General features: G+C 49.3%; 1 protein-coding gene across 1 annotated transcript in view; it reads left to right on the top strand.

Annotated features, from left to right (window-relative positions):
• LOC106986547 (transmembrane protein 132B) overlaps nucleotides 1-20,917 on the top strand; it is a 363,570-nt gene that overhangs the window by 188,283 nt on the left and 154,370 nt on the right. Inside the window, exon 3 of the mRNA XM_027044235.2 lies at nucleotides 2,335-2,481. Coding sequence (XP_026900036.1) covers nucleotides 2,335-2,481 — 147 coding nt within the window. The remainder of the gene's footprint in view (nucleotides 1-2,334; nucleotides 2,482-20,917) is intronic.

The raw sequence follows: 20,917 nt of genomic DNA, 5'->3' as shown, positions 1-20,917 counted from the left end.
GGATCGCAGCTGAGTGTGAGAGCATCTGTGTAAGGACCTGTATGAAGGAGAAGAAAGGAGGCGGAAGCATTTCTTTTCTAACTGGGTCTGCAAGGATTTGAATCTCCTAATTCCACCCCCGGGCTCCTTACGTTGGCAGCAAAGCCAGGAGCTTTAGGACAACCCTTGAGTCCGGAACTCTCCTGCTCGTTGAAATTCTGCCTTCATAAGTTCCCTTCTTCGGGTCTCAAAGATTTGTGTGTGTGTGTGTGTGTTCATAAATGATTATTTATTTATTATGTTTATTTTTGAAAGAGAGAGAGAAAGGGAGACAGCACGAATGGGGGAGGGGCAGAGAGAGAAGGAGACACAGAATCTGAAGCGAGCTCCAGGCTCCGAGCTGTCAGCAGGGAGCCTGACGCGGGGCTCGAACCCCTGAACAATTCATATAACATAAACTTGACAGTATCTAAGGGAGCAGTTCAGTGGCATTCGGCACATTCACAGGACGGTGCCACCACCCTGGCAACCAGCAGTCGGCTCTCTACGGACGTACCTGTTCTGGACATTTGACGTAAACGGAATCACACAGTCTCCGTACTTTTGCGGCTGGCTTCTTCCGCATTGACTGATGTGGTTCAGGTCCATCCACCCTGTAGCCTGTGCCAGTGCCCCATTCCTTTTTTTGTCTTGATGTTTGTTTATTTTTGAGAGAGAGAGTGGGGGGGAGGGGCAGAGTGAGAGGGAGGCAGGATCTGGAAAGGGCTCTGTGCTGGCAACAGCGAGCGTGACGCGGGGCTCGAACCCGTGAACCGGGAGATCGTGACCTGAGCCGGAGTCGGATGCCCAACCGACCGAGCCGCCCAGGCGCCCCGCTTCATTCCTTTTTTATGGCTGAATCGTGTTCCTTTTGATGTATCTGTGGAAAAGGGGGCCCAGGGCCTCAGTGAGCATTGCCTGTTGGTCCACAGCCTTCCGTCTGGGAAGCGGAGGGACTTCAGGCTCCCCGGTGACCCCTGCAGTGTTCATCCCTAGACTCGGAAGTCCAAGCATGTCCTTTTTTTTTTTTTTTTTTTTTTTTATAATTTTTTAAAATGTTTTATTTATTTCTGAGACAGAGAGAGACAGAGCATGAGCAGGGGAGGGGCAGAGAGAGAGAGAGAGACACAGAATCTGAAGCAGGCTCCAGACTCTGAGCTGTCAGCACAGAGCCCGACGTGGGGCTCGAACTCACCCCGAGATTATGACCTGAGCCGAAGTCGGTCACTCAACCGACTGAGCCACCCAGGTGCCCCCAAGCACGTCCTTTTGTGCTCACTTATACCTGTTTAAGGCACTGCAAGCTGTGGACGGTCGACGGTTCTGCCTTCCTCCTGATTGTTCCCCAGACATGTCCCCGGTGTGTCCACGGGCAGGTCCCAAGGCTGCTGAGAACTTGGGTGATGCCTTGGGATCCCCGCTGTCACTGAGGAGACATACTCTGGTTCATTGCAGCACAGGTCATTTGAGGAGCAGGGAACAAATGCAAAACAAGCAGGCTGTGAGAGCTCTCCTTGGCCTTTTCTCGGTGAGCGAGCAGCCGGGTCCCTTGGTTCTTCCTTGGGGGAACTGAGTTCCAATGCTGTGCAACCCATGCTGTGCCAGGCGGTCCCTGGCCACACTGTCCTGCCGGGATACGGTGTTTAGTTTTCTCCCGAGGACAGTGTGCCCCTCCTTCTCTCCTCCCAGTGTGGCCCGGACTGCCCACTTCCTCCTGGGTCTACTGGCTTCCCCAGCCCCCAGTCTTTTGTGCTCTCTCCACCTCGTGGGGGCCCCTCCCCATCTCCAGATCCCATCCACACCTGCCTGGCCGCCTCTGCCTCATTCCCGTCACTCTCGGTCCCTGCAGCGGACAGAGGTCTGGTTCCCAGCACGTCCGTGAAACAGTAAAGTGACACACGCTTGGCAAAATGCTGGGCCTCCTACTCCGGGGCACTTGTAAAAGTAACAGGAAACTGAGGGGCGCCTGGGTGGCTCAGTCGGTGGAGCGTCCGACTTCGGCTCAGATCATGATCTCACAGTTGTGAGTTCGAGCCCTGCGTCGGGCTCTGTGCCGACAGCTCGGAGCCTGGAGCCCGCTTCACATTCTGTGTCTCCCTCTCTGCTTGTGTTCTCTCTCTGTGTCTCTCAAAAATGAATAAACATTAAAAAAAAAAAAATAACAGGACACTTAGTTTCCAAAGGAAAGCCATTCCCTGCCTGTCTTCCCTCCGTCTCCCAGAGGAAAGAGGAGATCTGCTCTAGCTCTGTATTTTTAGCACGTGTCTTGACCGCAAGTGGTGTTATACATGTGTACATCTTTTTCCCACCCCACAGAATTAAGGCAGCAGCAGGGGTGAGGATAACGGCCGTTCGAGTCACCAGCGAGCAGCAGTGGGCAGTCCAGGAGGAAATAGACAGCAGTGGCTCTCAGACCACGGCCACGCTCACCTGCGTGGGCCACCACCCGGACCCGCAGAGCAGGTAAGCCGACATCCCCCAGCGGCGGGGGCCGAGGGTGGCTGCGAAGCTGATCGCAAAACAGCGTGCGTATCGATGAGCTGATGCCTCTGCCTTTAATGGGCAATGTGCTCCTTTTGCCCATCGGCTTCCGGATGGTTCCATCACGGGGCTGAGCTGCTGCGGAAGGCTTTTAATTCTTTACGCTCTTTATACGCCAGTGGCCTAACTAGGTGAGCAGTCTCAAACACGACCTGCACTCACATACGTGCAGGGTTTGAGAACCGTGTTTTGAGAATTATGTTTATTACTGTTACTGGTTGCACTAAAGATTGAAGAATGAAATGGGCAGCATGGAAATGATCTAAGAGGCAAGGGGAAGTGGACTCATTTACGGGCAAACAGACGGTAGCTGTAACGACCGAGGAACCGTCTCTCGGTGCTTCAAGGCAGCCGTCTGGCGGACGTCACCCCTGGGTGCTGGCACGTGTCCCCTCCAGCTCAGACGCCGGCTTTGGGTTTCACGGGGCTCCGCTCACCTGGAGGTCATTGCTAGGCCTCGTGCATCGGGACCCCACTAAGGCAGGGGGCGCTGTCCCCACGGTTGTGACCACCTTCTCTCTTAAAGGGTCGGGCGAACGAGCCCTAGACGCGCACCCCTCGCCCCTGACTCACAACCTCAGCTTGGCAGGAAGCGTCTTTCAGATCTGTTACGTATCACCTTGCGGTGTCACCCCCTGCTGTCTCTTCTTTCTCCTCTACTATTTAAACTCCTGGAGGCCCACCGCTTTGGGCCTGGGGGGCACTCTGTGAATGGATGAGGCCGTGGGTGGCTGGGTGGGGCTCCCGACCTCGGAAAGACTGGGTACAGCTTGCCTCTTCTCATGGAGTTCTGGTCCAAACTCCGTCCGCTAGAACGCTGTTCTGCCTGCTCTTCGAGGACCTCGTTCAAAGGGAAACAAGGGTGTCCAGCTGAGGGGCCGCGAGTCTTCTGTTAGGAATACGATCGCTCCAAACTCAACATTCTGGTTGTCCCCCTTTACATCCATCCCTGGCCGGCCGTTTAGTCTGCGGCCTCACGTGGCCCACGGTGTCCCTGGGAATCTGTCTGCCTGCCCGCTGAGCCTTCCCACATCCAGAGTTGTCAGTATATGGGGAGAGCCCAGGATTTTTATATTGGCTCAGGTGTTTCCGTATGCGGTCAGTAGGGTACCCGCCAAAACGTGGCTGCAGCAACACGGTTTTATCATCTCACCTGCCGAGAAACTCGGGCGGGTGGTTCGACGAGACTGGTTAATCCGGCAGTGCGACCGTGTCACCCAGGCGCGTCCCGTCTCCCCGTCTCTCACACCTGGTCCCCAGCTGCCATCCTTCTTCCGGTTCCCACACGGTTGCAAGGTGGCTGCAGCAGGTGCAGGAACGGCTAACTCACCAGTTGTGCACCAACACTGGAAGGGCGGGCCGCTTCCCCTCTGTTACCGCCTTGTATCAGGGAAGGGGACCTGGACGTGGACCCTTCCGATCTCATGGGTGAGCGGTGGGTTCCCTGCCTCTGCCCAAGAAGCCGGCCAGTCTGGGGAAGTGAACGCCTGGCACTGTTTCCGGGAGCCGTAGTGGGAGGTGGTCTTTGCTGTAAAGGAAGAAGGGTGGGGGGATGGTGGTCAGCTAGCAGTGTTCCACTCTCTTCAGCGTGGTCCCTGCCGAGGGTTGTGGCTTTGCTGGGGCCCGGGCTCCCTCTGGGTTGCCGTGGCGTCGGTCAGGTGGCTTTGTCCAGTGGCTGCCGCTCGGTGCTGTGCCCTTTGAAACTCAAGCAAAAAGGGGACTTGGGCTCCTCCTGTGGATGGAGACGTGCAGGGGGGCGGGGACCAGGGACGTCAGGGTGCAGGTGCCAAGCAGCGTCCTTAGCAGCCTGTCTCCTGTCTCTCCTCTGGGTTGGCATCGTCTCCAGCAGGATCTTCCCTCCTGGTGGCGAGTTGGCCACCAGCAGCTCCCAGTGTCCGTCCTGCCATTGTGGTGACTTCGGGGAGGACACCGTTCTTCCCTGTCTGGTCCACTGGCTCTGTTTGGCTTGTCTTGCATCACAGACCCACCAGAACCCATCACTGTGGCCAGCCCGCCTGAACGACACAGGCTTAGAGGATGAGAGAGGTTCTGGGGGATGGATGCTGCGGGGAGAGGAGAGACAAGAGGGGACCTTGCAGTTACCTCAGTCCTGCTGCTCTGGAGGGGCCTGGATGGGCTGCCTGGACTTATAGCCTCCGGAATCATCATGTGGGTGGTGAACGTCTTGGGTATAGATCTTCCTTGGCTCATGATGAGGTAACCTCCCTATAAACCCATTGTAAGTTGATATCGTAAGTCAACAATGCATTTAACCATCTAACCCAGCAAACAGCATAGCTTAGCCTGGCCCGCTTTAGACGTGCTCAGAACACGGACATGAGCCTCCGGTTGGGCACAGTCGTCCACCACAAAGCCCATTTTATAATGAGGTGTTGACTATTGCATGCCGTTGACTGAATCCTGTACTGAAAGTGACAAACGGGACAGCCGTGTGGGTGCAGGTGGCTGTCCGTGTACTGCCTGTCGACCCTCCTGACCGCGTGGCTGACTGGGAGCTGCGGCCTCTGCCCAGCATCGCGGGAGAGGGTGGGGCCGCAGGTCGCTGGTCCGGGACAGGATCCAGACTCAAGATTCCAAGTACAATTCCTACTGGAGGTGTATTGCTTTCGAACCACCATAAAGCGAAACTAAGTCAAGCCGTCCTGAGTCGGAACTGACTGTGTGAGGGCGGGATCCATGGTCCATGGGTAGGAAATTGATTTTGTTGAAATATTTGGCTGATCAAGTGGTGATGTTTCAAACTGAAGAAAAAGCATAGGCTGTGGTTATCACTGTTGGCTTTGTGAGAATCAATTCTGCATTTTCTTTGGAGATAAAAAAAAGTTACAGGAGAGAAAAAGTCATTACCTGAGCAGAGTTACAGGATTATGAGGCGCTCTCCCTGTTCCGGTGTCCCCCTTCTCCTTGACCCCAGTGTGTGACCTCCCCCCAGGCTGTGAGAAGGGCAGGGATTAATGCTTTGGCATGACAATCTATACTTATCTAATATCCCTCCGAAATTCATTCCATAATCTAAATAAATAATTGCTTCCCTTTGTACTTTGCTGTTGAATCGCGATGTCAAACGAGGTGTGAAATACAAGCTCACGGACCGTGTTTGCTGGCTAACAGAGTGAATATATGAATATATCCCTAACAAAACATCCGTCAGAAAGCTGTAATCTCCGCATTGTGACAACCTTGGGTGGAATAGAGTTTTTAATAGAATATAATGTACAAACTGCCTGAAATTCTGTGATAAGAATTAAAAATGTGTCGTACGGGTAGACCCGACATGCTCAGTTAGAAAGGTGGTAAAGGTCTTAATTTAAAATATTTTAATGAATGCTCGTTGTGAGGAAATGTGAGTAATAAAGATGAAAACCACAAGATAAAGAGTAGTGTTACCAAAGGAGTGGAGAAGAGATTAGAAAAATAAGCAAATTCGAAAGTGTGCAGAACAGATAACACAGAACCACAGGGAACGGGAGGTAGGTGACAGGCGGGTTGCACGGAAGCCGCGTGCAGCCGGAGGACTTGAGACAGGCCTGCTCCTTAAGTGGTTCCCATGGTTGTTGGGACCCAAACCTCAGAGGAAGTGAGCCACAACTTTTTCTGCGGTCAGAGACCACAAAACAGAGCTCACTCTCGCCTACAAATGGGAGGAAACCTGGACGGAGTACCACAGAAACGGGCGTGTGCCTCTCCATAGGATGGAAGGGCAGAGACGCCAAAATAGATTTCTTTCTTTTTTTTTTTTTAATGTTTATTTATTTTTGATAGAGAAAGAATGTGAGCTGGGGAGGGGCAGAGAGAGAGAGGGAGACACAGACTCGGAAGCAGGCTCCGGGCTCTGAGCTGTCAGCACGGAGCCGACGCGGGGCTCGAACTCATGACCCGTGAGATCGCGGCCTGAGCCGAAGTCGGACACTCGACCAACTGAGACACCCAGGCGCCCCGCCAAAATAGATTTCTTAAAGAGATAGACACATCCCCACATTCTTGTAAACCCAGCTCAAGGTGAAGTCAAGGTCAAAGTCAAGTGTTTACTGTGGAGAGCTCCCCTGCTTGCAAATCTGGAATCAGTCTTCCCGGGGTTTTGTTTTGCCTGCTCTCATCCAGAAAATGTTATAACCTGCGGGGCAGACGAAGAGATCACTCTTCTGAATAACCTGACAAACTCTTTGCTTTTTCTGAAAAATTTTTTTTTCTAAGTTTATTTGTTTTGAGAGAGAGAGAGAGAGAGAGAAAGCAGGGGAGGGGCAGAGAGAGGGAGAGAGAAGATCCCAAGCAGGTTCTTCATTGCCAGCACAGAGCCTGATGTGGGGCTGGAACTCACAAACTGTAAGATCATGACCTGAGCTGAAACCAAGAGTTGGACGCTAAGCTGAGCCCCCCAGGCGCCCTGCTTTTTCTGAAATTTAACCGTTAAACGTTAAGCAGCAAGCGATGTTGATGTAAGAAAGTCACCATGTCCAGTGTCATTTCATGGATTCAGAAAACACGAACCAGGGTAAATCATTCATTGCACTTCAGGTTTCTTATTTATTTATTTTTTTTACAAGAAGGACAAAGACCGTTCAATGGTGGTAGCTGCCCCCAGTTTCTAAATACGAATGGTTTTTCCCATGTGACTCAGTTTATATTGGTTTCTTTCCTTTTTTTTTTTTTTAAGTTTATTTATTTATTTTGAGAGACAGTAAGAGAGAGGGCATGAGTGCGGGAGGGGCAGAGAGGGAGAGAGGGGATCCCAGTTTGCACTGACAGAACAGAGCCTGACGTGGGGCTCAGTCTCACGAACCATGAGATCATGATCTGAGCCGAAACCAAGAATCAGATGCTTAACTGACCAAGCCACCCAGGCGCCCCTGGTGTCTTTCCTGCTGTAGAAGGTTTAACGGCACGTAAAAGGTAGAACACACAGAACGTCTTAGTTTTGTCTGTGAGGACAGTTTTGGGTGATTCTGTTGTCCGTTGCTATTTTATTTTAAAAATCTTTTGAAAAACCCTACAATGCCATTGTTGGTGTCAGATGCCGTGGTAAGTCTTTTAGGAAAGTATGTTTCCAAAGTCGGCAGTGTTAGAGCCTCGGGAGGCAGATAACTGTCATTACTGCTGCTTAACGGATGTGTAAGCTGACCAGTTTAAATGACTTCCCAAGCTCTCCGAGCCGGTAAGTAGCCGAAGCAGTTCAGGCCTTAGAGCCCGTTTCCTCATCCCCGGAACGTGTCAACGTGGCCTTACTTGGAGAAAAGCGTCTTCACAGAGGCACTTAAGTGAAGAATCTTGGGGGCGGGGGGTGTGTATGACTGTCAATCCAGTGACAGGGGTCCTAATAACTGAGACACAGAGGAGAAGGCCATGGGGCTGGAGGCAGAGATTGGAGCAAAGTGGCCACAAGCCAAGGGAGCCAGTGAATGCCTAGAGCCACCAGAAGCCAGAAAAGGCAATGAATGGATTGTCGCCTATGACCTGAGGTGGCAGCGTGACTCTGCTGGTACCTTGATTCTGGAACTCTGGCTTCCAGAACTTCTGCAGAATAAATATCTGTTTCCGTAGGCTATTAAGTTCGTGGTAATTTGTTACAGCAGCTGTTGGAAGCTAATACAGGGGCTGAATGACTGCTTGCTGAATGGATAAATCAAGGCTTCTGAATCCCGGATACACATCAGAATAGCCTGGGGGGTCTTAACAAGTACGCATTCCTTAGACCTTACAACCCAGCGGGTCACGGGCATTGATATTGCACAGAAAACTCTCCGGGTGATCTTAATGCAGAGACAGCGTTGAGAATTAGTGGGATATAGGAATGAATGAAATAGTAATGAATTCCAACACCATAAGAAGATAAAGGTATTTTATTTTTAACAATTTTAGGTTTGAAAATAATGGATTTAGAAACACACAGTTCTTAGCTTTAACATGAAATTTGCCATTGGACACCTGGAGATCTCTTAGCACCAGCTTCCACAATAGTTCAAAACCAGGATTTAAGGTACAGAAATACATCATGTCCTGGATGTGTCTGTAATTCATGCTCCAGAGTGGCAACAGGGTTTGCCGATGGGAAATGAAGGGCCCCTCGTGAATTTGTGCTGCCGGCCAGGTTCAGCCCAGGTATGATAGAAGTCTTCTTACTTCAAAAGTGACAGATGTTCAATTGCAGGAAATGTAGAAGAGACAGCGGAATAAGACGTAGAAGATAAAAGTCACCCCTGAACCTGTGTATGATTCAGAGGTAACCATTGTTAATATTTTGAGGAGTATATACGTATGTATGTGTTCACATGCGCGTCGAGGTACAAAAATAGGTTGTTTTCGCTAATACTCGGATTTGTTTAGCTTTGAAAGCTGTTTTCTGTAACAGTGTAGACTCAATATTTGGCAACATCTTTTCAGGTTAAATATTTGAAACAATAATTATCAACTGCTTTAAAAAAGTAATGGAAGGGGTGGACTCTCTTTCTCCCAAAATACAAATATGCACACATGAACAATTTTTTCCCAACAATTTAAACATCCACAGAGCCTTTCAATGAACTTGTAGTTTTAAGGGTGATATTTAATAGTGGTATAATATTTTATTAATATTATATATTTCCCACGTATTCACCACGTTTCATTTTTTCCTCCCTTTAAACATACTTTTTAAACATTTTTTTTTTTTAATGTTAAAGCTCGGGGCGCCTGGGTGGCTCAGTCGGTTAAATGTCCGACTTCAGTTTAGGTCATGATCTCATGGGTCTGTGGGTTCGGGCCCCGCGTCGGGCTCTGTGCTGACGGCTCGGAGCCTGGAACCTGCTTCGGATTCTGTGTCTCCCTCTCTCTCTGCCCCTCCCCTGCTCACGCTCTGTCCCTTTCTCTCTCAAAAGTAAATAAACATTAAGAAAAAGTTTTAAAAATGTAAAATGTCTGTTGAGTTCTTCCACAGGTAAATCTTCAGGAGAAAGTGCTCGAAGTGAATCGGTAGATCACAAGACACGATGAAGTTTAAGATTTTCGATGGTCTTATAAAATTTTTCTGTTTACACTGCCAGCTTTGTGTGAGAGTGCCCTGTTCTTGGTCCGTTTGCCAACTTCGGGCATTGCCTCAAAGGATCATTTTGTAGTTGGGACAAGGCTGTGTTCTTGTAGGCTTAATTTCCATTGATTTGATTTTTGGTCAAATTTAAGCTTTTCAAACGTCTCTCCTTACTTCGTTGTTTCCTTTTTTATTATCATATTGTCTCTGTGGCAGTGTTGTAGGTTTTGTGTTGTCAACTCTAGTCATGATTGTTATTCAGGAGAAGGACTCCCATCTGGAGGAGGGGTGGCCTCAGGTAGAACAGGATGCCTGAAAACCCACCCATCAGCCTGGCCTCCGAGTGACGGCAGCGAGGACCAGAGCCAGATGCCAGCGCAGGTGGTAAAGATAGATTTTGTTCAGAAACTGTTGCAAAAAAAGGGAAAAGAGACCCTCGGTGTAACCTGTAGAGACGTGGGGATTTATAGCCAAGGAACAGAATGGGGGTGGGGCCAGTAGATGGCACATGACCAAGAGGAGTTGTCAGGGGTCAGTGGTGACCCCGGCCAGACTGACCAAACCAGATTCTTGCTGAGGGCAGGCCATGGTGATGAGACATCAAGGGTGGGGATGAGGAATTTGGTTAGAATGTGAAGAGTGATCAGACATCAGGGATGGGGGAGGGGGTATTCCCGCTCAACTGACTTGGCAGGATTCTTGCTGTAATTGGGCTCTGAAGGCATGGCCAGGGCAGAACCAAGACGGAGGGAGGGGGGGCTCAGAAGGCGCCTGCCTCCAGTCTGGTTAGGCAGATGGTCCTTGTCAGTGACTGTGTGCAGCAGCGCCCACTGCTGGCCAAGATGGGTAGTGTGAGTGACTACTGAACCTTTGTCATCTTCGGCCATTGATTTTTGGCCTCACTTGTTACCAGGCATAACGGAGTCTATGCTGACCGATACAAAGAGCTTTCAGATACACATTTTGCAAATATCAAGACTCTTCTGAGCAGCTTTACATTACAGAGGAATTGAGCAGAAATTATAGGGAGTTCTCCCCCATTATTAATATCTGGCACTAGTGTGGTGCATTTGTTTCAGTTGATGAGCCAATACGGAAATATTCTTCGGCAGTGTTCTGGATGTTGGCCATTCTCGTTGGGGTGCAGTGGTGTTTCGTTATTGCTTTTATTTTCAATTCCCTGATAACATAGGATGCTTAGTGTCTTTTCATAGGCTTATTTTCCACCTGTATATCTTCTTTGGGGTGTGTTCAGATTTTTTTTTTTTTTGCCCATTTTTAAATTGGGGCTGTTTGTTCTCTTACTGTTGTGTGTTAAGACGTCTTTGTGTATTTTAGGTACCACTCCGTTATTGGTTATGCGCTCTGCAAAAATCCTCTCGCTGTCTGAGTCTTTTCTTTTCATTCTGTTACTCAGATGAACGTTTTGAGTAGTGATACCATGTCTGGAATAAGTTCATAGGTCTCAAGGCGACTGACTCAGAAGTTTCCTTGATTCCCAAGATGGCTGGTTGGGGGCAGAAAAGCCCATATTTGGGTGTTCTGATATGGCTGGAAAAAATGTATCTTCCTGTATCTGAGTCACCTGCTGACCAGGAGGGGCCTCGCTGGTTGAGGACTGTATCCCCAGCAGTATATAGGCTCACACAGCTCATTCCTAGAATGTCCGTGTGGCCACTTGTGGCCTCTCCCCACGAACCCACTCTGCTATCAGCTGCCAGACTAATCTTAAAACATCATTTTCCTCGAGACCTAGTGGCTCCCTGTGGCCTGTCTCAGCAAGTGTAAACAATTAGTCCTTTTTAGAAGCGGGGCTCCGTCAGGATGCTCAAAACTCTGGCGCAAGAGACAGATGCCGAGACAGCCCGTGGGCAGGGCTCTGCACGGTAACAGGATGGGGACCCAAGTGCAGGGGAGTAAAGAGGACACAGTGGGTTCTGTGGGGAGGGATCCTGGAAGTCATCTCCGAGGAGGTGACATTGGAACTGGTCCTTGAAGGATGAGTAGGGGTTTAAAAGTGTTTGAAAGGAAACATTTCTGGGAAGGCGACCTGGGAAGCCCTTCTTTATATACTGCTCACACTGTGTTGTGTCAGAGTTCCAGAATTGTCTTTAATACAAAAATTTGATAGCTAGCGGTTGGGTAGTCTTAGGGAATGGGGCTTCTGTGTTGGGTGGGACGCTTTGAGCCGTCTAGGAGAGGCGCCAATGTGGGAGGCATTTTCAGGCATTTTCAGCAGATCTTACAAAGGACAATGCCAAGGCTATACACCATCCCCCTTCATTACCAAAACACCCCTGTGAAGAAGGCGGCGCTATTAGCCCCACATACAGATGGGGACAGTGAGGCTCAGAGCTATTAAGGGCCTCCCGTTGCATAGCTATATCTGGTGGGTCTGGGATTTGAGCCCGGACTTCAAGGTTCTAGAACAGGGCCTGGCACTCAACTTCTCAGGCAGTATACAGACGTCTCCCTATCCGTTTGCCTGGTTTTTTCCCTCTTGATTAGACCGGGGTTATAGGTTTGGGGAGGAAGATATCAGAGGTAAGGTGCCAAATATATATCAGTAGCTCTAAGCTCAAGGCTGCTTTGTCAGCATCAGAGTTACCTCAGAAAAAGGAGGGGATGGGGCCAGAGAGAGACACTGCCCAAGTCAGCCCTTTGGCAGGATTCTGGTGCCTTCTCCAGATCCCCAAATTTCAGCTACGCTGTTCAAGGCTGTGGGAAGCCCAGCCTTCATCGCCACATTGCCGGGTTCATGCGTTGTAGCTCCTTTGTGAAATGAGAACAGAGAAGAGAGTTTCTCCTTAGAAATTAGTGTCATTTCGGTTCTGACGTGCCCTTTCTTAGTGCAGATTTTATTTCTACTGTGAGATTTAACTTTGGTAGTCCCCTTATGCAGGCAGAAATTGAGCCAGAGGACGTTGGAGGTTTCCCAGGTCTGTCAGGATGGTGGTTTTAAATCGGGGCCCTTACACCACATTTCTGATGGGCAGTTGATGAAATCCACCAAGGGTCATTGGCAGAGTTGATGCTAACGGGGGCTGCTCTTTATTTGGCCTTTTAAATTGGTGCACGTTTGTCAGAAACGTCAGCTGCTCCGTCAAATCATTGTATCCGTATGTCATTATGTTGATGTATTTATTTACTTATTTTGACATGTTTATTATTAAGACATGACATGTGTCGTTGGAAACCATGAAGTCCTCCTCAGATCTGGTGCACATCTTTGACAGAAGCAATCACATGAAGCTTTGAGGGGTTGCCTCTTCCTCCGATCCCCCCCCCCCCAAAAAAAAACCCTTTCTTCCTTGAAGTTTCCGGAAGGCAATTTTCTGTGCTTTGAAAGTAGGCGTTTAACGCAGCCTGCCTCCATGAAGCATCACTTCTTGTATCGTGCCTTTAAACCTAGATAAAAGGTGATATGCCCAGGTATCGAGAGGAAACCTCGGTGTCTTTTGAAAGGGCGTTTTATTTGGTTTTAACCAGTCCCAGGGCCAGTCCCCTGTGCTGTTTTTCATAGGCACTGGCCCAGCATGGCTGCCTGTCCTATTGATGGTGAGCAATTTACAGCCTGTACCTGAACATGGCCATTCAGGCAACTTGATGCTGATGGCAGCCGGGGGGAGTGGGGGGGAGTCCAGCCTTCCACACTGAAGATCTTCCTCTGTGTTACCAGATGATCGATCCACTTGGTCTCGAGGAGGACTAATCAGGTCGTGTACAGATGTCTCCCTATCTGTTTGCCTGGTTCTTTCCCTCTTGATTAGACCAAGGTTATAGGTTTGGGGGAGGAAGATATGGACCCATAATTGGTCCAGAATTCCTATTCTGCGGCCCATACTGACAAGGATTCAGGTTGCAAGGGCGCCCGGGTGGCTTAGTCTGTTAAGCGTCCGGCTTCGGCTCAGCTCATGGTCTCACAGTTCGTGAGTTCGAACCCCGCGTCGGGCTCTGTGCGGACAGCTCAGAGCCCGGAGCCTGCTTCGGATTCTGTGTCTCCCTCTCTCTCTGCCCCTCCCCTGCTCACGCACTCTCTCTGTCTCTCTCTCAAAGATAAATAAACATTGAAAAAATTAAAAAAAAAAATTCACATGTTGAAATCCTAACCTCGAGATGGTGGCATTAGGAGGTGGGAGCCCCCATCTGTGGGGTTAGTGCCCTTATCAAACAGATCCTGGAGAGCTTGTGTCCTCCTTCTACTGCGTGAGGACACAGTGAGAAGGTGCCCATCTCTGAGCCAGCAAGTGAGCCCTCACCAGACACCGAATCTTGGATTTCCAGCCTCCATTACCTTGAGAAATAAATTTTTGTTGTTTACAAGCCACCCAGTCTGTGGTCTTTTGTTACAGCAGCCTTGAACAGTCTAAGACAGATAGATACCTTTCTAAAGACAGTGTGTCATGTTTTCAAACTTTTTATAAATGGCCTTGTGCTATAAGGATCATTCTGCAACTTGCCTTTTTTGCCCAGCACAACATTGCCCGAGTTAAGCCCTGCAGATACATGTAGCTGTACGTCTTTTCCCCGCTGCTGTATCGTATCCCATAGTATAGATATTCCATAATTTATTCATGCGTTCTTCTGTTGTTGATGGATGCCTGTTATTTAAAACTTTGGGCCCCTATAGATCTCAGCATCCATTCTTGTGTGTGCAGTAGTAAGTATTTGCACTAGGTCCTTTTGGGAGAGTGGTTTTTAAACGGGGATTGCGACCCACTAATGAGTCATGACAAGCATTAAAACTGGAAATTGAATCCATTAGCACAGAATAGAAAACATTGGAGCCCATCGCGCGTAATCAGGGAGATGTTTGTGAAACTTCAGTGTCCTTTTTACGTCTGACTTTTCTGAGTTGCCATGCAGAGTCTAATCTTCAGCGGAGGCTGGAGTGAAAACATGCCGTGTCTGGGCTCTAGGGTCCGAACACAGCGGTGGGATTGAGGACACTCGGGTATGTACATCTTCGGCTTCTGGCCTGTCCCCAAGCTGCTCTCTGAACTGGTCGTACCAACTGATGAGTGGTGTTTGAGGTTAGAAGCTTCCTTATCTTTCTTAAGTGGGAGGGTGTTTTGTTTTGTTTTGTTTTTTTCCAGAAGCTTGTTCTTGAACGTCTTATTTTGGGTTGATTCTCTTCTGGCTTGATTATATGGAGTGCTGGTGGAGTTCTGTCAGAGAAACACTCATCTTAGAGACATGCCATTTAATTTCCCCTGCTGTCAAGAGGCAGAATTAAGTTATTCCTCTTTTTAAAAGAACGACGTAAGGAGGAAATAACGAATGCAAAATGCTGTAGTTAAACATCAGCAGACACACTGATGGATCGGCTGTCACTTGGGTCTTTGCTATAAAGGGAAAGAAAATGATATTTAATCATTTTCAAAAAATAAAAACAGCGATGATGAATTTGATACATTTGGATGCCGAGTGACTCATTAGAGCGCACTATTATTTTCCAGTTAATAAAGGAACCTTGAATCTCCCCCGTGATTGAACAGTTGCGAAGCAAAGACGTCTTTGTTTCGGGGAGCACGCTGGGTCTCCCGGACTGTGTGAACACGGGGAACTCTGGCTACCTGGCATTTTGGTTCCCTTGGCACATCCTTCATCCAGGTGGCGAGTTGGGTGGTCTAAGTTTGACCGGCTGAGTGTTTCTGTGTGTGTGTGTGCGCGTGTGTGTGCTTCCCCCTTCACTTTGGGCCAACACTAAAAGAATCGGGAGGTTCAACTAAAAATACACAATTTGGGCATCTCTGGAGAAAGTGCAGACTGGACAGATGGAATCTGATATTGAATGGTCACACCCGCCGGAGCTGACCGGCTGCTCGGTTCAGAAGGGGTCCCCCCGCGCTGTGTCGCTTACCACAGTCCTCTCCGCTCCCCACTGTCCCCCCAGACCGAGTACAAATTCCGAACTCAGTTTCAACGTGTGTGTGGTTGGGGGGCTCCCCTCCCCACCGGGCAACACTCCAGCCCCAGCTGGGCGTCCTGCGGTTCGACTCAGTGACTCCTCAGGGGTGATTCTGTCCACCTGGAGGGAGGCATCAGGTCCCACAGGGCGAGGACTCAGTCCCGCAAGACAGCTGGCACCCCACTTCAGAGGCCAAGTCCGAGTCTAGACGGTCACCTGTGTTTCTGCCAACTAGCTATAGATCGGAAGGGTCCCACACCCCCCTGCTTGGGTTTGGTTCATTTGCTAGGGTGGCTCACACCTCTCGGAGGAACAGTTTGCTTACTGGGTTACTGGTTCCCTCTGAAAGAATAGAACTCAGGGCCGGCCAGGGAAAAGAGAGGCTGCAGACATGGGGAAAGGGCGTGGGGCTCCCACCTGCTCAGAGAATGCCACCTCCCCCTCCGAGTTGCCATGTGTTCAGCAGCCCAGAAGCTCTCTGAATCCTGTCCTTTTGGGTTTTTCCGGAGGCCTCATTACAGAGGTACGATTCATTGGATTAATTGGCATATCATGTCCATCGGAGAGGGGTTCAGTCTCCAGCACCCCCGCTCTCCCCGGTGGTCAGGGATTTAGGACTGAAAGTTCCCCCTGCAGCCCTCATCCTCAGGCGTGTCCCCAAAGCCACCTCATTAACATGACAGGAGACACCTTCATTGCTCTCATCACTTAGGAAATGCCAAGGGTTCGGGGAGCTCTGTGCCAGGAATGGGACAAATAGCAAATGCGTACAGAGGTCCCCCTTATCCAGTGTCCGTTCCCCGTGGTCAACCACGGTCCAGAAGCAGGTGACCCTCCTGACCTAGCGTCACGATGCCTGCGTCATGCTTCACGCATTTTGTCGTCTCACATCACCCCAGGACGATATTTGGAGAGCGGGAGGGAGAGCACAGTCACACAGCTTTTATTACGTCATGTTGTTGTGATTGTTCTTTATCATTATTATTGTTGCTAATCTCTTACTGTGCCTCGTTGACAAGTCAAACTTCATCATAGGTGTGTAGGTACAGGAAAAAACTTAGTACCTACTGGGTTCGGTACTATTGGGGTTTCAGGCATCCACTGGGGGTCCTGGAACATAACACCTGCAGACAAGGAGGGAACCCTGTATTTCTTTTTGGAAGACTCTTTTTTTTTTTAATGTTTATTTATTTATTTGGTGAGAGAGAGAGAGGGAGAGCAGGGGAGGGGCAGAGAGAAAAGGAGAGGGAATCTCAGCACAGGGCCTGACGTGGGGCTCAAACCCACACACCATGAGATTATGACCTGAGCTGAAATCAAGAATCCACTGCTTAGCTGACTGAGCCACCCAGGCGCTCCCTGTATTTCTTGTTATAAATCACAATATCACCCTGGGGTTGGCTGTTTGTTGGCATTTACCATTAAGCACACAGTGGTATTTTAGGAAAGAAGTATTTCTTTTTTTTTCCCTTAAGTTTATTTATTTATTTTGAGAGAGAGAGACAGAGAGAGAGAGAGAGAGAGAGAGACAGACAGACAGAGAGACAGTGCAAGTGGGGGAGGGGCAGAGAGAGAGGGAGACAGAGAAGCCCAAGCAGGCTCCGCACTGTCAGCATGGATCCTGATGCAGGGCTCGAACTCATGAAACCGTGAGGTCACGACCTGAGCCGAAACCAAGAGCCGATATTTAACCCGCTGAGCCATCCAGGCGCCCCAGGAAGGAAGTATTTCTTGCTATCGCTACTTATAAACTATGTGACCTTGGACAAGTTATTTAAACCCCTGCCTTCATCTCCCCAACTTTCAAATAAGGACAGTTGGGGCATTTACCTGACCGATGGGGATGATAGGGGGTTAAACTCTTTTTATCTATGTAACCTGCTTATCCCAGAGCTCGGCACAGAGTAAGCGACCCGTAAGCCTTGCCTGAATTAACATTATTAGTAGCCACCTCTGTATTAAGACAGAGCTCTGTGTTTCAGGATGAATGAGAAAGCCTATTCGTTTGTAACAAAGAAGAATATTCCTATATGATTAATATGGAAACCCAAGAGTTCTGTGTTGAAAGAGACAGTGTAAAACCCCCATCGGACATAAACCTTAGCACCTCTGTGATAAATACACCGAAAAGGTATATGATGAAAAACCTAATGAGCTGATAAGAGGGCTTAGATTTTTATTTTATGTTTTAAACATTTATTCAGTTTTGAGAGACAGTGTGAGCTGGGGAGAGGCAGAGAGAGAGAGAGAGAGAGAGGGAGACACAGAATCCGAAGCACGATCCAGGCTCCGAGGTGTCAGCACAGAGCCTGACGCGGGGCTCGAACCCACGAACCATGAGATCATGACCTGGGCCGAAGTCGGATGCCCAGCCGCCTGAGCCACCCAGGCATCCCAAGAGGGCTTGGATATTAACAGGGTTTCTTTCTAAATGTAAAAGAGCCGAGTGTTGCTTTTGTGAGCCACGCTGGTGGGTCCCATTCATGCCTTCTTACTCGGGAGGGGTACAGGTCGGACCCCATTTGAGACTCCACTTGCCCTAACTCCTCCCCCCCCCCCCCCCCCCGCCCTCACACTGCACTGTGGCCCAAACAGCCCCTTGTGACCTGGGAAAAATCACTCTGATCCTGCTTTATTTTTTTTTAATGTTTTTATTTATTCTTGAGACAGAGAGAGACAGAGCGTGAACGGGGGAGGGTCAGAGAGAGGGAGACACAGAATCCAAGCTGTCGGCACAGAGCCCGACGCGGGGCTCGAACTCACGGACCGCGAGATCGTGACCCGAGCCCAAGTCGGCCACTTAACCGACTGAGCCACCCAGGCGCCCCTGATCCTGCTTTTTAAGCAGAGAGCTGGGCTCTGGGCGGCTTCTCCGTCTGACGGCCCGTTCCACCCCACCCCTTCTGTGTGGTGGGGATTGTCCTGCAGGCTCACCAAGGAGATTAAATGACATAAAATACAAACTTTGCAAACGTTCTCTTAATACTTTCTTCTTGGCAAACGTTCCCTTGAGCGTTTCTTCCTTGCACCGAAAATCGCCCTGAAGACTTGAATCCAAATGCGGTCTTTTTGAAGATATTTTCCTCTCAAACGGATGGTCTTCACCCAACACACAGTTAAGGTGAATGAAAACGGATTCTTAAAGAGAATGTCGAGGCACATTTTGCTTTTCTCCTCAGAAACTCTATTAAGTTCCACGATCCCCTGTTCCGAAGGCAGGGGCTCTGCTAAAGGACTGGACCGTGGCCGACCGAGGAGCAGAAAAGGCAGGAGGTGTCCCCAGTACCTCGGGGGGAGAAATCTGCCGTGAAATCCTGTATCTGCCTCTGGGCACAGGGCTGGGAGGTCTGAAATGGGGAAGCAGTGGGTTGTGTGAGTTGCACACAATGCCCCTAGGATGGAGAATCTGAGTATTCCTTCCGGCTTGGGGATATTTTTGTGGTGTGCCTGGGTACTTTCCAGGGACATAAATCCCACATCACTAAAAATTACATGGTCAGGGGGCCTCCTGGGTGGCTCAGTCAGTTGAGCGTCTGACTCTTGATTTTGGCTCAGGTCATGATCCCAGGAGCGTGGGATCAAGCCCGGCATCCAGTTCCGCACTGAGCGAGGAGCCTCCTTGAGGTTCTTTCTCTCTCTCTGCCTCTCCCCTACTTGTGCTCGCTCGCTCTCTCTCTCTCTCTCTCAAATAAATAAAATGAAAAAAAAATTATGTGGTCAAATTTGGGGTCACATTTGGTCGTTTCCTAGCCGTGTGACCTCAGACAGGTGACTCAACCCCTCTGTCCCACCATTTCTCATCTGTGACATGGGCACAAGAATAACGCCCATTCTCAGGTTTGCTGTGGGAATGAAATGAGAGAGTTCAGCTGGCGTGTTCAGTGTGGGGCTGGGGACAAAGAAGCACCCAGGAAATGATCTCCTCAACAAGAGAAAAGAAGTTCTGACCGGGAGCAGGGATCAAGTGCCCAGTAAGGGGATGCCACCCCACCTGAGCCGAGACCGCGGGAAGGGCTCTTTCTCTGTGGTTCCTTTGATTATCATGTGTAGAATCATAATCTATCCTGTAGGCAGAGTTGAGTTTTGGGCACAGAGGAATACGTATCTTTGTGTGACGTCGCCAGAGGTTAACTTCCGTTTTGACAGATGTTGGTGGGGACATGGGGCTGGTTGCTAATGTCCGGGTCTGTAAGGGGACATGTATGAGCCCCCGTGGCCGTAAACCTTCTGTATTTGGTGGCGGGGGGGGGGGGGGGGCGCTGGGGCTGACCTGTCCCTCTGCAGACTCTAGCAGAGCCAGAGGACTTCGTGAGGATGGGGAGGGGACCCCGATTCGATCTCCCCTGTGACTCCATGACGTCCCTGAAAGAATAAAGTGGCAGTTCTGGGCCCCCTGCCGAGAAGCACCGCCTGGATTCTCTGCTTTGAGAGAGTTTCAGCGAGCTGAGTGACGATCACTGCTGTGGATATTTTTCCGCTCTGTTTTCTTGGTAACAGTTCTTAAGATAGAAAGTGAAGTTATCTTAAATTGAAATGGAAACATTATAATTAAACATTTACAACCCAAGCAGATTTATAGCTATGGTGGTTACATTTTTCATTGTCAGCAGATGCCATTGAAACTAAATAACCCATCGAAATTGTAAGAAAAAAAATATTTTTTTGTTTTTTTTTAAACGTCTGTTAACAATGGTAGTCTTTATTCTATTTGTTTTCCCTGGTGCCTTAGTGACAATAAAATAGGAGGCAGTCGTGCACCGTGAAATTGAGCTGAATCGAGAAGGGCAAGGCTGGTGAAGTGTATTCTGCTCCCCCCCACCCCCCATGGTAATTTATTATAGCTCCCCGCACAGTGGTTGGGAAATGTGTATCTATTCGAGGGGGCTGCTGGGCTGAAGGAGGTGTCACGTTTTTTATTCTCGTTTCTCTCCTTTTTCTTAAAGACGAGGATAGGTCATCGCCCCCATTTGCATTCAGGACTAGGGGTCTGTACGAGGATGAAATGCTCCTAATTACCGAATGACACCTCGCTTTCATCCGTGCTCTGTAGTTCGCTGGGTGCAATCGTCTTTATTTCACTCTGTGGAGTTTTGAGGCTCATGCAAGGTCATCGTCCAACATTGAAAAGCAGAAAATATAAAGAACTGCCATTAATGTTTTCTTTTTTCTTTCTAGTTCCACTTCGCCCTCTTACTCTCTGAACTTACCACATTCTGTATAAACAGTTTCCCCCCCCCCCCCCGCTTTTCTTGGCTTTGTGTTTTATTGCAGGCCTCTATGAATGTAATTGCAAACTTTTTGTAAACCTTTCAGTGGTTCCACAGCATTTCTTCATCTGAATGTTATGTTAATTCCCTTCACGGGGCCAGTTAGGTTGTTTCAAATGTTGTGCTGCTCCCAATAATGCTTGAATCTTTCTCTTTTAG

The sequence above is a fragment of the Acinonyx jubatus genome, chromosome D3 (genome assembly GCF_027475565.1).
Source record: "Acinonyx jubatus isolate Ajub_Pintada_27869175 chromosome D3, VMU_Ajub_asm_v1.0, whole genome shotgun sequence".
NCBI classification, from domain to species: Eukaryota; Metazoa; Chordata; class Mammalia; order Carnivora; family Felidae; genus Acinonyx; species Acinonyx jubatus.
Note: the sequence above shows the minus strand (reverse complement) of the source record. Positions and strands in the feature narration are given on the sequence as shown.